This window comes from Neopelma chrysocephalum, unplaced genomic scaffold (genome assembly GCF_003984885.1).
Source record: "Neopelma chrysocephalum unplaced genomic scaffold, ASM398488v2 Primary Assembly neopelma1_96773, whole genome shotgun sequence".
NCBI classification, from domain to species: domain Eukaryota; kingdom Metazoa; phylum Chordata; class Aves; order Passeriformes; family Pipridae; genus Neopelma; species Neopelma chrysocephalum.
Window position 1 is genome coordinate 244,973 of NW_020925417.1, and position 15,915 is coordinate 260,887.

The 15,915-nt window shown below is 37.4% G+C and overlaps 1 protein-coding gene across 3 annotated transcripts in view; it reads left to right on the top strand.

Annotated features, from left to right (window-relative positions):
• EDIL3 (EGF like repeats and discoidin domains 3) overlaps positions 1–14,954 on the top strand; it is a 240,073-nt gene extending 225,119 nt beyond the window's left edge. For all 3 annotated transcript variants that reach the window (XM_027709380.1, XM_027709382.1, XM_027709381.1), the window contains 3 exons: positions 612–767; positions 11,045–13,244; positions 13,275–14,954. In XM_027709380.1, coding sequence (XP_027565181.1) covers positions 612–767; positions 11,045–11,194 — 306 coding nt within the window. In that variant the 3' untranslated portion in view covers positions 11,195–13,244; positions 13,275–14,954. The remainder of the gene's footprint in view (positions 1–611; positions 768–11,044; positions 13,245–13,274) is intronic.
• Positions 14,955–15,915: the final 961 nt, after the last annotated feature.

Sequence of the window (15,915 nt, forward strand, 5' to 3'; positions counted from 1 at the left end):
TACAGATTGGCTGACCCAAAGCAAAGCCACTTGGAAGCTAAGATTTTATTAGGGTTTAGGATTCCTACCTTGCATTTCTAAAAGTCTTGTGCTAAGATTACAAAATAAAGAACTCAAAAAAAAAAAAAAAATTGAAAATCGAGGAATGAGAAAGTTTGAGGTCTCGAGATAAAAAAAGAAAGAAAGGGATAAAGAAAGAAGAAATTTCAGCAAGAAATGTAAATGTAAAGCATGGGCTCTGGGGCTGTGAAGGAAATTGAAAGGCACTTGGGGAATCTGATTATTGGGAGCACGTGGGAACACTTTTTAGCTACACATCATTCCCAGCGGTGCTCGCTGTTTTGTTGGGACCGTGTATGACACTCAACACACTGGAAAGTGGCGTGAGGTTAGCTCTGTTGTGCCATTAGGTGGTAAAAACAATAAGTACCAAAAAATGCAAAATAAAATAAAGTGGTTGACTTAGACCTTGGAGGAGGAAAATTACTTTCTGTGGGAGAGCCATGGTGAGAGCTGCACCATTTTGCTTTGGTGTGGTGTAAGGTCAGACTGCAAACAGAAGCTGTTCTAATGACATTAGAAAATATTTTGTTTATTTCTGTTCTGTGCAGGTCGACTTGCTCGTCCCTACAAAAGTCACTGGGATCATTACCCAGGGAGCTAAAGATTTCGGTCATGTCCAGTTTGTGGGGTCCTACAAGCTTGCCTACAGCAATGATGGGGAGCACTGGAAAATATACCAAGATGAGAAGCAGAAGAAGGATAAGGTAAAGCACAGACAAAATTTGTATTTGGGTTGTGTTGACCCCACAGTCTGTAGGTTATTGCACACTGCCTGGTTTATGGGGTTCCATTTGCATGGGATCCCACAGACAAAAGTCAAGGAGGATAAAAAAAGAATCATATAACACCATGACATTCACAGTGCAGCAATATTACACTTATCAATGCAATGCACCTGATTTAATGCTATTAAATATGGGACATAAAACTTTGGAGTTCTCCATTTATTGGAATTATTCTTTATTTAACTCCAGTTTATTTGTATATTCAGAAACAGGTTTTGAGTGCATATTTTGGTAACCATGCACTATTTTCAGTATTTTTTCAGTATTTTTTTGTGAAGCACATCTTTAGTGTACCCCATTACCTGTAGCCATTTTGGACTGATTTTCTCTTTCTCGAAATTAATGGGTTTCAAATAACCAATGAAAATATTATTTTTATTACCCTGTAAAATTAATTAAAACATTTTTAAAAGTTTCACAACTTCCTTTACCAATGTTTAATGAGCAGCATAGGGAAAGTATAGGTTTGCTGATTGATTTACCTGGAAACATTTAACTTTCCTTTCCTTATTCATTATATCTTTGCTTTAAACTGCATAACACTTTCATACTGCAAGTACCTCAATGCACAATATCATGTGTTAAGAAAAATATTACAGCATATGCATTGCTTAAGGGAAAGTTAAGCAAGCTAACAAAATGTGAATTATTTATTAGTTATCTTAGTGGGGTTATGTCTTATTGAAACAGGAGGTACATTTATTGAAATACCAGATGGCTGATATGTCTGATAACTTCTCAAATCTGGGTATTCAGGCTGATAAATGTTCCCATTTGCACTTCTATTTTTTAATATAAACAAAGATTCTTCAGAAAAAAAAATCATATCTGCCACACTGGTCAATTAAATTAATTTTTTTTAAGTAGTGAGAAAGCTTTTGGTATGTATTGACATGTGTTGTGAGTACAAGTAGATCTAATGATAAGAGTTTAGACAACTGCACCTTCTAAATTTCTCTGATTTTAAATGATTGATCAAATATATACCTATTTATTGGGGGAAAGTGTCCTAAATTACTGGGTTAAATATGTACATAGCTGTATGTATGTCCCTGTCTGCATTGTCAAGTTATGTTTGTAAGATTATCACCCAAAGATGATAGATGCTTGATCTATAAAGTCCAACTTAAGAGCCAAATGTCAGGTCACTGTGGTTTTAACTCACACTGACATTTTTCCCTGTGAAATTCTAAGGCATTTTAGATATGGAAAACCAAATCAGTTGTTTTAGCCAGGACCTTCAGTTTAGAAGGTCCTGACAGTGATGATTATTGATGTCTCTGATGTAATTGGTTATCAGATAAAAATTGGAAACAAACAGCTCACCTTTCATAGGAATTTCATAAATACATTCAATATAAATGACAAATAGTCACTTCAGTGCATTGTTCACATCCTATTTTAAATCCCTGTCATTTAAAAAGAGAAGGGAGTGTTCTACTGTGAAAGAAATATCTCCTCCAAACCAAACTTTGGTTAGTGAACTATTACACTCATTGTAAAGGAGAACATGCATCCAAGTCCCTGTGATAAATACAGTCAAAACCAAATCTAAAAGAAAATTCACTCTGACTTAACACCACTGTTCCAGTCTGCACTTGTTTGTACCCTTTGCTAAAGCAACTAAATTCTTTTGTTTTCATCATCATCTGTGTTGTTAATTACTATACACATATTCTGTTAGGAACAATTGAAAACTCTTAATCATTCTCCCATTAAAACACATCACATCCTGTATTAGTTAACATCCCTAAGAGTAAAATAGATGCACATTATTATGATTCTTTAACAGATCAAAAGCGATTAAGAGCAGAATAAGACCAAATACACTTTGCTGGAAAGCAGAAGTTAGCATTCCTGAATCTAAATTTGTACAAAATAAAGAAAGATCATTTAATAAGAGTCAAGACCTAGATCTTTGATACACAAACACAAATCTAGACTATCTTTACTATTTTTAATTTTTCCCATATCACAAAAGTCTCAAAAAGTCAAAAGTCTGATGGTAGAGTATGACATTACAGAAGTGAGTGACTTTGGGAAATAAGTCTGTGAGACAGTTCAATTTTAGAGCTAAGGCTTGATTCAATTATTTGTCCTTCACCTCATACAAAGCTCATATCCTGTACTGTTATCTATCAGATTATTACTTAATATGTTCACAGAAACAGATATTGATGAAAATTCTACAATGTAAACAGGCAACTCCAGTGTTTAAATATCCTTAAAGGTGGAAAACAGCTTATCCCCCTCACGTCAGCCCTGCCCTCAGAGGACAGAAAAGACTGATTTTCATTTTTCCAGTTTGTTTTGGCTGGAATACTTTAACCTATTTCTTCTTAGTTTGTTCTTGGGGGAAAATCAGTCTTTTTTCTTTCAGTCTTCCTTCAAAGTGTTTATTTTCTCAACATCAGATCATTATTTTGTATTCTGATTGGAGCAGCTTTTCCTGAAGTGTGTTTTCACAAACTTGGTGCAATCTTTAGCACAGAACTACTGCCTGTTCCATCATTCTCCATAGCCGGTGACATTGATTGTGACTTCCTGAGGTTTGGCTTGCTACTCATCATTATTAAATTGCAACATTGATCTTTCTCCAATTTGCCAAGACCACTCTGAATTTTGATCCCACCTTTCGAAATGGGAAAAGCTTGGTCCCATCTGTACTCTTAGCAAGTAAATCAATTTCCATTGTCCATTTCATTACTGAGAGTACATAAATTTCCTTGGCCAGGGGAAAGGAGCCCATTAAACCCAGCAAACCCTCCTAGTCTGACACCAAACCACAGCAATTCTGCACCTCACCCATGAGGATCAGGAGAGAAATAACGTCACTGGTCCTATCTGACAGTGTCATCTTCACACAGGATCCACAACAATTTCCTTATCTTAAGGTGAGACACAAGATTTGTTCCCAAATGCAGGAACACTGTAGAACAAACCAAGTTTTTACAGCAAAGTGAAACTTTAGTGAAAAGTTTCATCTGTATTCAGAAGATAGAGAAAGGAGGTAAAAGGTAGATACTGACAACTATCAAAAACAGCAAGCATAAATTATTCATACTTCACCCTCATTAGCTTCTATTTATTAACTGAACATCTTGATTTATTCTATGAAGGATAGAATGTATAGATTCCTTATTTCCTCTGCAGGTGATTTACTCATTCTATACTCATCCTATCATCCTTGTATAATCATCCAAAAAATTTAGGAGAAAGGTGGTTCCAAAACATTTCAGGGAAGGGAAGACAGGATAAAAAAAACAAACAAACAAACAAAAAAAACCTTATTTTTAAAGTCCCAGATACAGAAATTAGGGAGATATTCATAGGCTGGTAATAATGATTTGTGGATGAATATTGTGACTTTATAATGCATTTAAGTAAGAGCTGAGAACTTAATCCTGCCTGGTGCTGAGCATCTCACTATTCATGAGCTTACAGGATGAGTCCTAACATATCAAGGGATCTCACTGAATTCCTGAGGCTATTCCCTGTTCCTTCTTCATCATTTGTGATGTGATTTTACAAAGGAAAAAAAGTATTGGTCTCTTGTATTATATTGTATAAAATACAATATATTGTATCGTGTATATATATTTGTATAAATACATAAAATATTGTATCTTGCACACTGTGTGCAGCCTGCATCTTTGATCAGTTTGTAACAAAATAGCGGTTTAGAGGAGAAGTAAATACAGTGTTCAGTTTTCTTCTTTGCACCATTTCAAATGGAAAAGCTGCTCCAAGAACAGTGTCTCCTCCAGCTCCTGTTTGGCTTCTGCTGTTTTAATGGCCAGTCATTTCATTTACATCTGTGCTGAATTTCTGTGAGTAGAGACAAAAGTTTTACTGGGGGCATAAAAAAAAATATATATCTTTAGAAAATGAAGCATTTCTCATTCATTTTAAATGGTTTGAATGAGTTGCCTGGAAAAATATGAAAGCCTTGCCTGTTGCCTCCAAGAAGTAAAATAAATTACATTGCAGGCTGTCACATAGGAAGAAAATATATTTTAGAAACAGGACCAGAGCTAATAGCTATCTTGTTTTTCTCAACTAGAGGTCAGTAGCTCACTATGCCTCCAAACCTAAGGACATCCAAACCAAATCTGACCTTTTTTTTTTTTAATCACATTCCACATGTGATTTATAAATTGCACATCCTGCTGTAGGTAACTCAAGGCCAGCTGCAGTGTCAAATGGCATTTCAAAGGCTATTTTTTACAGGAAGATGAGAACATCTGAAAGTATCCTAGAGGAGTCTGGCAGTCTGCATCATTATCAGTCATCATCAACCATCAACAGTGCAATTAGCTACAGGTAGACAGTATCCAGTATGCAAATGGCCACTGGATTTGGGTACAGAATGATGGAATTAGTTATAAGTTATATGCTTTTGTATGTACATTATATTGCCAGAGAAATAGAAGACAAATGGAAAGTTAGATCCTGTCAGATTAAAAAGTCTTCCTGCTAGATTTGCTAATGATTTTTCTGATGTTGTTTAATTATTTAATACCTGGTTTACACTTGTAGATTTAATTCCTACATATAATCTACATACTTGGCAGGGGTAAAGAGCTTTTGTTTTAGTAATATTATTATTGTTACTATTTAATACTATTATTTGCAGTAATACTTGTAATTTCTAATCTAAGTGACTTTTTTCTGCACTGGTTTAAATTGCAAGTGACTTCTATTATTTTCAATAGTATTAAGATGATTTGTGTCAGATGATAATCTTGCTATACTCATTCTAGGTATCTGTCTCCCTCATACCACACCAAGAGCTGAGGGAAGACAAAATGCTCACATAAACAGTCTACCTTGAATTCCTGGGGGAGGTTGGTCTTCAAAATATTTCTCTTTTTGACTTTGAACCTCCTATAAACTATGAATAGTGGACTAAATTCCCATTTTATTACCATCAGTATGTAGATCAAATGGGAAAGATAGGAAGAATGTGATAATATGTTTCATAAGTTTAAAGGTTTTATCTGCTTGTATCTATTCTGAACCTCAAGAAATAATAAAGTTCGTGTAATAGATAATCATGTGTACCATATATAAATACACTTTACGTATAACAATGGAGGGAAAGAATGACTTTTTTCTTCTCTTAATCACTCCAAAATACATGTGCACACACTTACATGTGTGTGTTTACATATCTATATATGTATATTAAAAAATCCTTCACCAGTCTTTTACACTGGAAAGCATCTTCCAAGGGATGTAATATCCCTATAAACAGTAGCTCTATTTCTGGTGAGGAATCAACACCTCTTTCACTTTGTGTAGTCCACCTGTGGAAAGGTGGTGAAAAGGTCACTCCACCAGCAGCAAAAAATTTCAAAGTAACTAATTGCACTCCTCAAATCTGTAGATTCTTTCCCTTGCTTAAGCAAGTCTTCTTTGGTGAATAGTAATCAAATATAAAATGTTACTAAAGTAAAAGGAATATGGCTGTCAAAAATTGCTTTTTATGCAGATTCTTTTTAGATTTTAGATGAATAATAATGTCCCCTTTATTTATATGAACACTGAGATGTTCTGCACTGAAGCAAACTCCAAAGTCAGGTATAGACACTCTTTATAAAACAATCTTCTTCTAATATGGGCAGGATTAACTGTTCCATGAGATGTTTAAAATATTCTGCTCAGAGTGAAAAATATGGTTAAGCTAAAGCAGACAACATAGTGCCTTCACCATCTCAGAGCTGATTATTCAGTCTCAACTCAGACATTATTATAAATAGCAGGAACCAGTGATGCTACAGGTGATAAAGACATTTCATGTAAATACAAGTTTCTGTGAGACATGAGCTCCAGAAAGGTTCTCTGTGGAGAATCAGGCTCCCTGAATTTTCATCCTCTGTTAACATCCACTGGCACAGCACCACAAACTACTTCACCAGCTACAGCCACCTATTAACAAGTCCCGTGGACGTGCCCTAAATACAAGTTTGGAGCAAACCAAACATCAGTGGTGATAAATTCCACTTTTCTCAATCTTCTAGTCTTCAGATATTTTTTCTAAATTATTGTCTTAAAACATACAATAGTTTTCTTTTTTAAATTCTAATCAATTTGCACTCTCAGTATTTGGATTAACTGCTGATGCCATAAAACAGTTCTGCTGAAAAATCTCAGTGAATGTTTGAAGTCAAGACATTCAAATTGCTTGTTGGACACAAGTATAAACAAGAATTGCTTATAATTCAGAAATCTTTTTTTTTGGCAGGGAGTATCAGTACGTATTTTCCAGGTTTTCATTATCTTTTGCATAAAATGATCATGAATTAAGTTATCATATTTAAAAGCACAACAGATGCATTTTCTACCTTTTTTCTCTTAATAACAGCTGCAAGAGACTAAACTACAGAGGAGCTACACATGGGTGTGGGGTCTGTATGTGTAAAATTTCTGCACCTGCTGAGTAAAGGTTTAGCAAGTTACACCTTTTAAATGTGCAGACTGACATAATTAGATACTGCAAGTATAAAATCTGTAACATTCTACAACAGAAGTGTCAAAAAGCAGGAGCTTTTTAGTCCATTTTTACAAAAAAAATGCACCTTGCAATGTGCAATTCACTGGCTGGGAGGAGGCTGAAGCTCTGTCCCAAGGAAGGAGCATCCTGTAGCAGATACCAGAAAATTTAAATAGTAGGGCTGTTATGCTTCCCTGGTGTACTTTCCCAGCTTCTGGCTTTTTTTTTTTATCTGTGTCCTTATTAGCCCCTTCTGGCTTTGCCCCTCACAATTTATCTGATCTCTAACAGTGGTTAAAGGTTGTGAGAGTTGTGCCACAGTTTAATTATGTGTTGAATGGGGAGCTGTGACCTTTGGGTGGCCCAGGATGACCCTGCTGTCATTGCAAAGGGACAGTGCAATATTACCTACTGTTCATTTTCCTCACACCACTTAGGGCTTTATAGACATCTACAATATCTCCTTTCAGGCTGAAGGGACTTATCTGTTTAATAATTTGCAAAAGGACATTCTTCAGTGCTTGTGGCTGTCTTGATGCTTCTCTCTATTTATTTGCCATTTGGGATAAGGCAGGAGCAGATCTGCACCAACACAGAGCTCAAAATGAAGATTTTTCGCTGGCTTTATGCTCTCACACATTAATAACTCACAGTCTGTACTTTATTCAGTCACCTTCTTTTTTTTTCTTTTTTTTTTTGTCAACGGGCATATTTTTACATACAGCTATATGTTGTAATTCCAACATCAGCTTCTCGAATGCTGATAAATCATTACAGTCTTCAGAGGTAGTGTATCCTGAAAAAAACTGCTCAGAAACAAACGTGAGGACTGGTCATTGAGAGGTACCAGCTCTTCAAGAGCTTTCAATTGCTTAGGTGGTTTATTTAGAGTTGACTGTTTGGGCATAAAGCAACATAAAGTTACTTTTGACTACACAAATAGCATTTTTTTGATGTCAGGTGTCGTGTTTTGTCCTTAGTCCTCCCTGCTCTTTCCAAGTTCCTTCACTCCATTAGTGAATTGAGGCTGAAACAAAATAAAAAGTGACAAAGAACATGTTTTTCCTATAAGAAATTTGCCATTTGGCCACAGCAAAAAAATCCAGTACGTTTGTCTTAAAATGTTATATTTCATGCTGATCACATTGGCCAATGCTGACAAAGCTTCCCTCTCTTTCTGGTAAATTTATTTCCCTGAAATCTTTTTTCTGATCTAGCACATTTAGTTATTCCTTGAAACCAGATTTGAATATTGAGGGAAGGTGAATTTCATATTTGCATAAAAGTAAACTCTGAAACAGATGAGTTTGAATTCAAGTGATATGTATATGTTATGTATAAGTTAAAAATAAAATTTAGTTCTTGTTTTCCTGCTGTAAGCAAATTATATAACCCTGTCTTCTTCAGGTGAATTTGTTGCTGGGTTTGCATCACATAATTTTATTCATTTTGCATAGCTATATTATGATATGAATACTGGGGCTGTAGAGAGGTTCTCCTGGTAAACCACTTTTTTTTTTCTAAGCCTTCATTTAAATGCTATCTTTGAAATGCATCTTCCATAGGGGGAATGAAATAGTGAATAAAATTAGTTTCCAGTAGTTCTGCAGCAAGAACTGTCTATATTTATGCATTGCTTATCATCTAGCTTGGTAAAAAATATCAACAGATATATCGCATGCATGTGCAAGAAGTCACATATATATAGAAGAATTATTTTTAAGCTTTCCTAGCTGGGGATGCTCTGGGGTTACCAGTCTGTAATTTCAATAATAAGCTTACTGCCTTTTATTGTATGCTACAAGTGAAACTCAGCTTCAGGTGCAACCTTGTTAGCTCAAGCTCCAGCTGATTTATGTAATCAACACTGTACTCAGGCAGCAAACAATTTTTTCTGTGGTAAATACATATTTTTTCTCCTTAGAGTCACAGCACTGGTGTTTCTGTGGTCAGTTTCTCTGCAATTTTATCCATCTTATCTGAACTGCTACATATTTTTATGCTCCCATCTCTGTGTTAGTGAGATGCCAGACAAGAAGGGGAATTCATCACTTGTGAAAGAGCATCACTAATGGAGGGCACATATTTCATTTGGGGTGCTAAATTTATAACACTGGAGAGAGGCTTCCAAAATTCAAACAAGACGTGCAGCATAGAGACCAGAAGCTGTGTAAATGTCACAAAAGGACTAAAATAGTAGATCAGCCTCTCCTGAATTCAAACTCTAACATTTTCCCAAGAACTTCTAGGAAAGTTTTAATTCTGCATTAATTCAGTTGTATAAGCACACCTCCAGGAGGTCCATATTCTTCTCTGCATTGTGCAAACGACAGCCATTCATTTCAAGTCAAAAAGCCATCAGACTTAGCTTTTACGAATGAGAAGTGAATTGGCTGACATTTAAGAGAATGAACACTTCCTATAAAAACTGAAAATAACCCAAGGGGATAATCTGATCATTTTGCCAAAAATTGGTGTTATGGCCTTTGAATTTAAATAGCGTCTGTCAGGGAAAAATCTGGCGCTGATTTAACACAGGCAGAAGTTTGGGAACTCATGTGTTGCTTAAGAAATACTAGTGGAAATAAGATCATAGCATGCACTGTACCATGTTAGGATTTTTTAATTTGATCACAACCCTATGCCCTTAATTCATCTGCTGACTTTTGCTTGACATGAGAAGGAGTATCCTTGATAATCACCAACTTTACAAAGGCTTTCTGTAGTTACACCATTCACTAGTGATACAATAAAATTTCTTCTTAATTTTAATTATTAATGTTATTTTCTTGGAAACAATAACATGATCTCCTGAGATTAATTTGAGGTGATACAAATGCCAAGTAGAAAGACATTTAATTTTTTAAATGTTAATGAATTTTATGTAAATCTTGGGGCCAGGCCCTGGGTGTTGGCAGTAGCAGATTAAGCTTTGAATCAAGGAGGGGCAGGCACTGATCTCTTCTCTGTGAGGACCAGTGACAGGATCCAAGGGAATGGCCTGAAGTTGTGTAAGGGGAGGGTTAGGTTGGATATCGGCAAAAGTGTTCTTCCCCCAGAGGGTGGTTAGGCCTGAATAGGCTCCCCAGGGCAGTGATCACAGCATCAAGGCTGACAGAGCTTAAGAAGTGTTTGGATGATACTCTGGGGCACATGGTGTAACTCTTTGGGATGGTCCTGTGCAGGGCTGAGGGTTGGACTCGATGATCCTTGTGGGTCCCTTCCGACTCAGAATATTCTGAGATTCTGTGAATTGAAAGCTTGTATCTGCCAGAGTGTGTCATTACATGCCATGGAATCCCAAAGTCTTAGTAAAGGCGGGTGCTCTTTGCAGCATCGGTTCATGGAATCCCAGGCTTGGATTGGAAGGGACCTTAAAGCTCATCCAGTCCCACCTCATGCTATGGGCAGCGACATCTTACATTAGCCCAGGTTGCTCCAAGCCCCATCCAACTTGGCCTTAAACACTTTCAGGGTTGGGGTAGCCACAGATTTTCTGGGCAACCTGTGCCAGGGCCTCACCATCCCCGCAGGGAAGAATTTCTTTCCAATATCCCATCTAAACCTTGTCTCTGTCTGTTTAAAACTTAAGTTCAGTGCACAGATGATAAAAAGTTGATCGCAGAGTGGTGCCCATAGGTGCATCAGGGGCTATTCCTCAACCCACGCACTCCTAAATCTCCTTGTTGCCTCCCTCCAGGTGTTCCAGGGGAATTTCGACAATGACACGCACCGCAAGAACGTCATCGACCCGCCAATCCACGCGCGGCACGTGCGGATCCTGCCTTGGTCATGGTACGGCCGGATCACACTGCGGTCAGAGCTGCTGGGCTGCGCAGCCGAGAACTGAGAGAGTCCCGCTGCCACCGAGGGTCCCTCTGTGGAGGAATCAGTGCAAAGCCTGTAGGATGCTGAGTCAGTGTTCCATGAACCAAGTGCTCGCTCATTTTATGGTAGGCCGCTAACTGTCTTTCGCACGGAGGTCTAAGCCTGCCCTTTAAGTGATCCAATCCAATTTTGTCCTTGAAATCTGGTAGTCTTATCCCTTCTGCTGTGGAATTATCCTCCTAGTTTTCCTTTGAGTTGTTCACACCAGTTGAAACATATTAAGGGAAAAAAAACAACCCAACAGCAGCATCCTTTTTACAAGGGAAGAGAAATGGCGTGACGACTCTCATTTGCAGCTTTAGGAACATTGGGCTGACAAGTTCTCCATAAATCATACTGTCATCTTACTTGCAAAAAGTGATACTGCAGCTTTTAGCAATAAGTTTACTTGGGGATGACTGCATTATAGTAATTGTGCCTATCAAACACTGTCAGTACTTATGATATATATTTTGGAAGATACTCCTTGGTACTGTAGAGCACAGTACCTGTGGTGTTACAAGCTACCTGTCATCACTTTCATCTGGACAGCAGAGTCCATGCACCTGGAGGGTTTTCCTGATTAACCCCATTTTCCTCCTCTATTTTGCATGCTATAGAACACAACCTCCATCTTTTCTGTTTAGTATCACTGCTGATGTTGTTTTCCTTGTCAAAGGTCACCTGTTTGCATATGTAAACAAATCTGCTCTCAGTGTATTATGAAATTAATGAATTTGCCAAAGTTTATTCGATTCTGCTTGAGATGTGCTTTTTCAAGGAGGCAGAAATGAGACACCATGCTACTCGTGGTGTCTCATCTTGAGTGCTCATATAGGCAAAGGCACACGGTGCGTCAGAAATTCCATTTCATTACTTGACCAGGGGTGAGCACACAGCCCTAGACAAAGCTGCCCACCCAATTACTGCTTTTCAGAATCCCCCTGAATTTCTGTGAGGAGGAAAATGTGGTGGAGGAACCAGACGCTAAAAGACACACAAGAGGAATGATTCCCTTAATGCCAGGAAAACGTTCTCTGTGTGGTCTTCCTAAGGTCACAGCCTTCCTCCCAGAAGGCGAGAGGTGTTGTAGGAGTGCGTAGGAAACCTTGGCCCTTATCACCCTCCACTCCTACAAAAGTCCTTTCAGACACACACCAGCGAGCCACGAGGAGGCTGGTTTCTACAATGCCCCACCATGCCCCATCTGCAGAAATGCTTTGCACACGCTATGTTGTTTTAGCAGTGTTATAGCAACCCCACTTTAAAATTTTAGTAGCTTTTAGAAGAAAAAATGGAGCAGCAGTGGGGATGTTCTCCCTTATGACTCAGTTTCCCCGTTGATGGAAGTAACAATGCCAACCTTTGAAGAGCAATCCGAGTTTCCTTGGAATAAAGTGCTCTGTGACTATGTCAAAGTATCACCTAAGTCTAAAAAAAAAAAATCCTGGGACAATGACCCGGGGACCTTTTTATTTCTTACCTGAAATAACAGCACTTGTGATTACTGCCAACCTTTTAATTTCATAACATGCTGATATGGAGAGAGAGAATGAGAGAAAGCGAGAGAGAGAGATGCAGCTGCATGTTTTAGCAAATGTCACTGGACTTGACGTTTCTGTCACTGTTACATTCTCACCAAAATTCTGAAGTATGAACCTGGGCATTGCTTCCCAGGCCAACAGCTAGCTGGCCCACAGTCTGCAAAGTGCAAAGTTTACCTTGGACACAAAATGGTTTGGATTTCAAAAAAAACCTGCATTTAATCACACATTCTCCACCACAGACTAAATATATATTATCCATTGAACTGTGAAAGACTCCAGAATAGCAGCCAGGAATTTTACATACAAGAATTGGGGATATATTGGTGGCGGTTTTCTGATAGTGTCATTTAAACTGTCACATTTTAGCGAACAGAACACCCTGCCTCTATAAAATTACTTAATCCTTAAACTGTATTTATACAAGTATTTATTTTATAAGGCTTAGACATTTAAAGACTTCTAAAGAAGAGTCATGTAAAGGTAAAAGTACGTGTAAGAAATGTTTAGAGGTAAAAGTACGTGTAAGAAATGTTTAGGTCCTGTGCAACACTTCTAAGTTTGTTCTTTATTTTTTACTTTGTGCTGCATAACAAAAGCCACTAGACTGTTACTGTCTTGTTTGTGACTGTGTTAACAGCGTTCCTTAATGATGTATATATGGAGTGGTCTTCAAGCATAACGAGTGATTTTAAAGAGAAAGTCAATCATGGTGGTGCTTCTAACCAGCAAAAAAAATCTGAATAATGGAGGACAAGTTTATCCCCAAATTACCTACTGCCCCATTTTTGCACTTTAAGCTCTAAGATAAAATAATAATAAAAAAAATTTGTAATATATATCTCTTAAAGGCACACACCATTCTTAAAGAGATTCAAAGGCATTTTCCTATTATGGGAGAGTAATTGACCCTGAATTTAATTACAGATATGAAGAATAGCATGTAGCTATTTCTCTAGTTGACTGTATCCAAAAATTAGAAGGCCATTTCAGAAAATTAGGCTCCCTAAACGACTTTTGTTACTGTTCTTTTGAAATGTTTGTTCCGTGTTCTTAAGTGATTTGTTTGTTTGTTTTTTTCATCCTTTGTGACTTCAGTTTTAGTTTTGAATTAGTCTTTCCTGGTTCAGTAATTTAATTGTTATCCCTTCATCTGCATATAGAGTTGTCATGGTATGTAACATAGTAATTTTTTTTGTATTAATTTAGTGTTGAATATTTTCATCCTGATGTCCTGTGCCAGCTTTCACCTACCAACAGACTTCACATCCTGCAAGGAGAGTTCCATAGCTTGTGATAACACTCTGTGATAATTTACGAAAGAATCATACATGTGATCCCCTTACAATTTCAACCTATATGACATTATTCCTCAGCTACCAAAAAGCTTTCTTGGAATGGCATTGTGCAGCCATAGTACCAAATCCTACTCCCAGTGCCAGCAGCCTGAGTCTGAAATAACTCTTGGTTTACATGAAATATTTGAGATTTAGCACAACAGATAAGAATTAGATTATGGTCCAAAATAAAGCTTTTTCCCTTCAATTTTATTTTGCGTCCTAGGTGAGCAGAACACCATTGCCATAGGGGACAAGTTATAAATTAACATGACTGTTCTCTCCCGGTAAAAGCAACCAGTATCACAAAACCAGAGGTGCAGGACAGTGCATGTCCCTTTAAGAGGGGCTGGAGAAATGCTCTGATGTGATCCTTGACTTCTGCATTAATTGTAGCAATGACATTGAATAAGACTAAAAATGTTTTCCTAATTAAATTTCACCCCGAACCCGTTAAGTATTTGTAGGCAGGCTTCACCTTTATGTAGCTGGGTAATGTGCTACATTTATAGCCTGGGAAATAAAGCTCTGTCCTATCTATGTTAGAGGCTCATCACATTAACTGGCTCTGGTTTTGAGGTTGACTTTCTCTTTTGGAATGGCTGCATACAAATTAAGTGTCAGTTTTGAAGACTTAAGGATGCGTGTATCTTTGCTATACAACAAATATGAACCATAATATTCAGTGCTGGCTTCTGATGTGTCAGTAAGTACAGAAGTATCTCAGACACAATGACCTTTGCAACCTTTCAAGCTGTGTGATATTCAAGTGGTTTTGTATATACTTAAATCACGTGGAGCAATGTAAAACCAGTACGACCTTGTCTAGTCTTCAAACTTAACAATAAAACTTTTGAAAAATGAGGTCATTTTTTGAAGCACTTATGTTGCAGTACCTTGAAGGAGTTTATCTCAGCATCGCTGGCAGCAAATACAGAGTAGAGATACAACGTGGCATTTTCCTGGATTCATTAATGGGGTCTTTGCGGTAGGTAAGTTTGTTTCTCGAAAAAATCAACGGTGGTGCTGTGCTCACTACAAGGGGTTCCCTTCGTTCTTCCGCATAAAAGACCAAAGGTTTCAATGAGCCTAAAAATACTTTATTTTTTCCACCTTACTTGTCTCTGAATGAGCACCAAAAATGTAAAGTGACAATTTCATTTCCTGTAAGTCAAATTTCCGAGTATTTATCAGTCGTTATCCTCTCTTCTCCACTCCTATATAGGCAAATTAATTTCTGAGAAGACAAAGAACAGCTGCAGCCCAAACCTGGTATGAAATGCCAAAACAGGGATGGTTCTTGCTAATGCCTCTGCCTCTCTTCTCTTTTATTTGTTGTGCAGCCTGCTCCCCAAAATTTCCTAGTCTAGTTAACTCTATCATTTCAATTTCTGAAGAAGCCTAGTAGTTAAAGTGGCACATGGAAAGGCATTCATGCCCAAATTTAAATAATTAATTTTTATTTTTTTTTACTTAAAGGAGATGGAGCTTCAGTGGTTGACTCCTGGAACAAGCCTATACATAGACATGCTTGTGCCCTTTCACTAAAAATGGTCTTTTAGAGACAAAAAACCCTCACAACCATGCACTGATGACAGTGTCTGCCAAACATGCAATCTCAACACTCAAAACAGCATATTGTCTTTCTACAGAAGAGTCACAGAATTGCAGTTTTTCCAGCTTCTGACAGTCATAAAAATAAGAAAATAACACTGCACACACAAAAAAGAAAAGGAGTACTTTTGGAGAATGATGGATGAATATTAGCCCTTCAGCCATAAATTTCTGAAAATATGCATCTTGAACCTTTCTGACTTTTAATT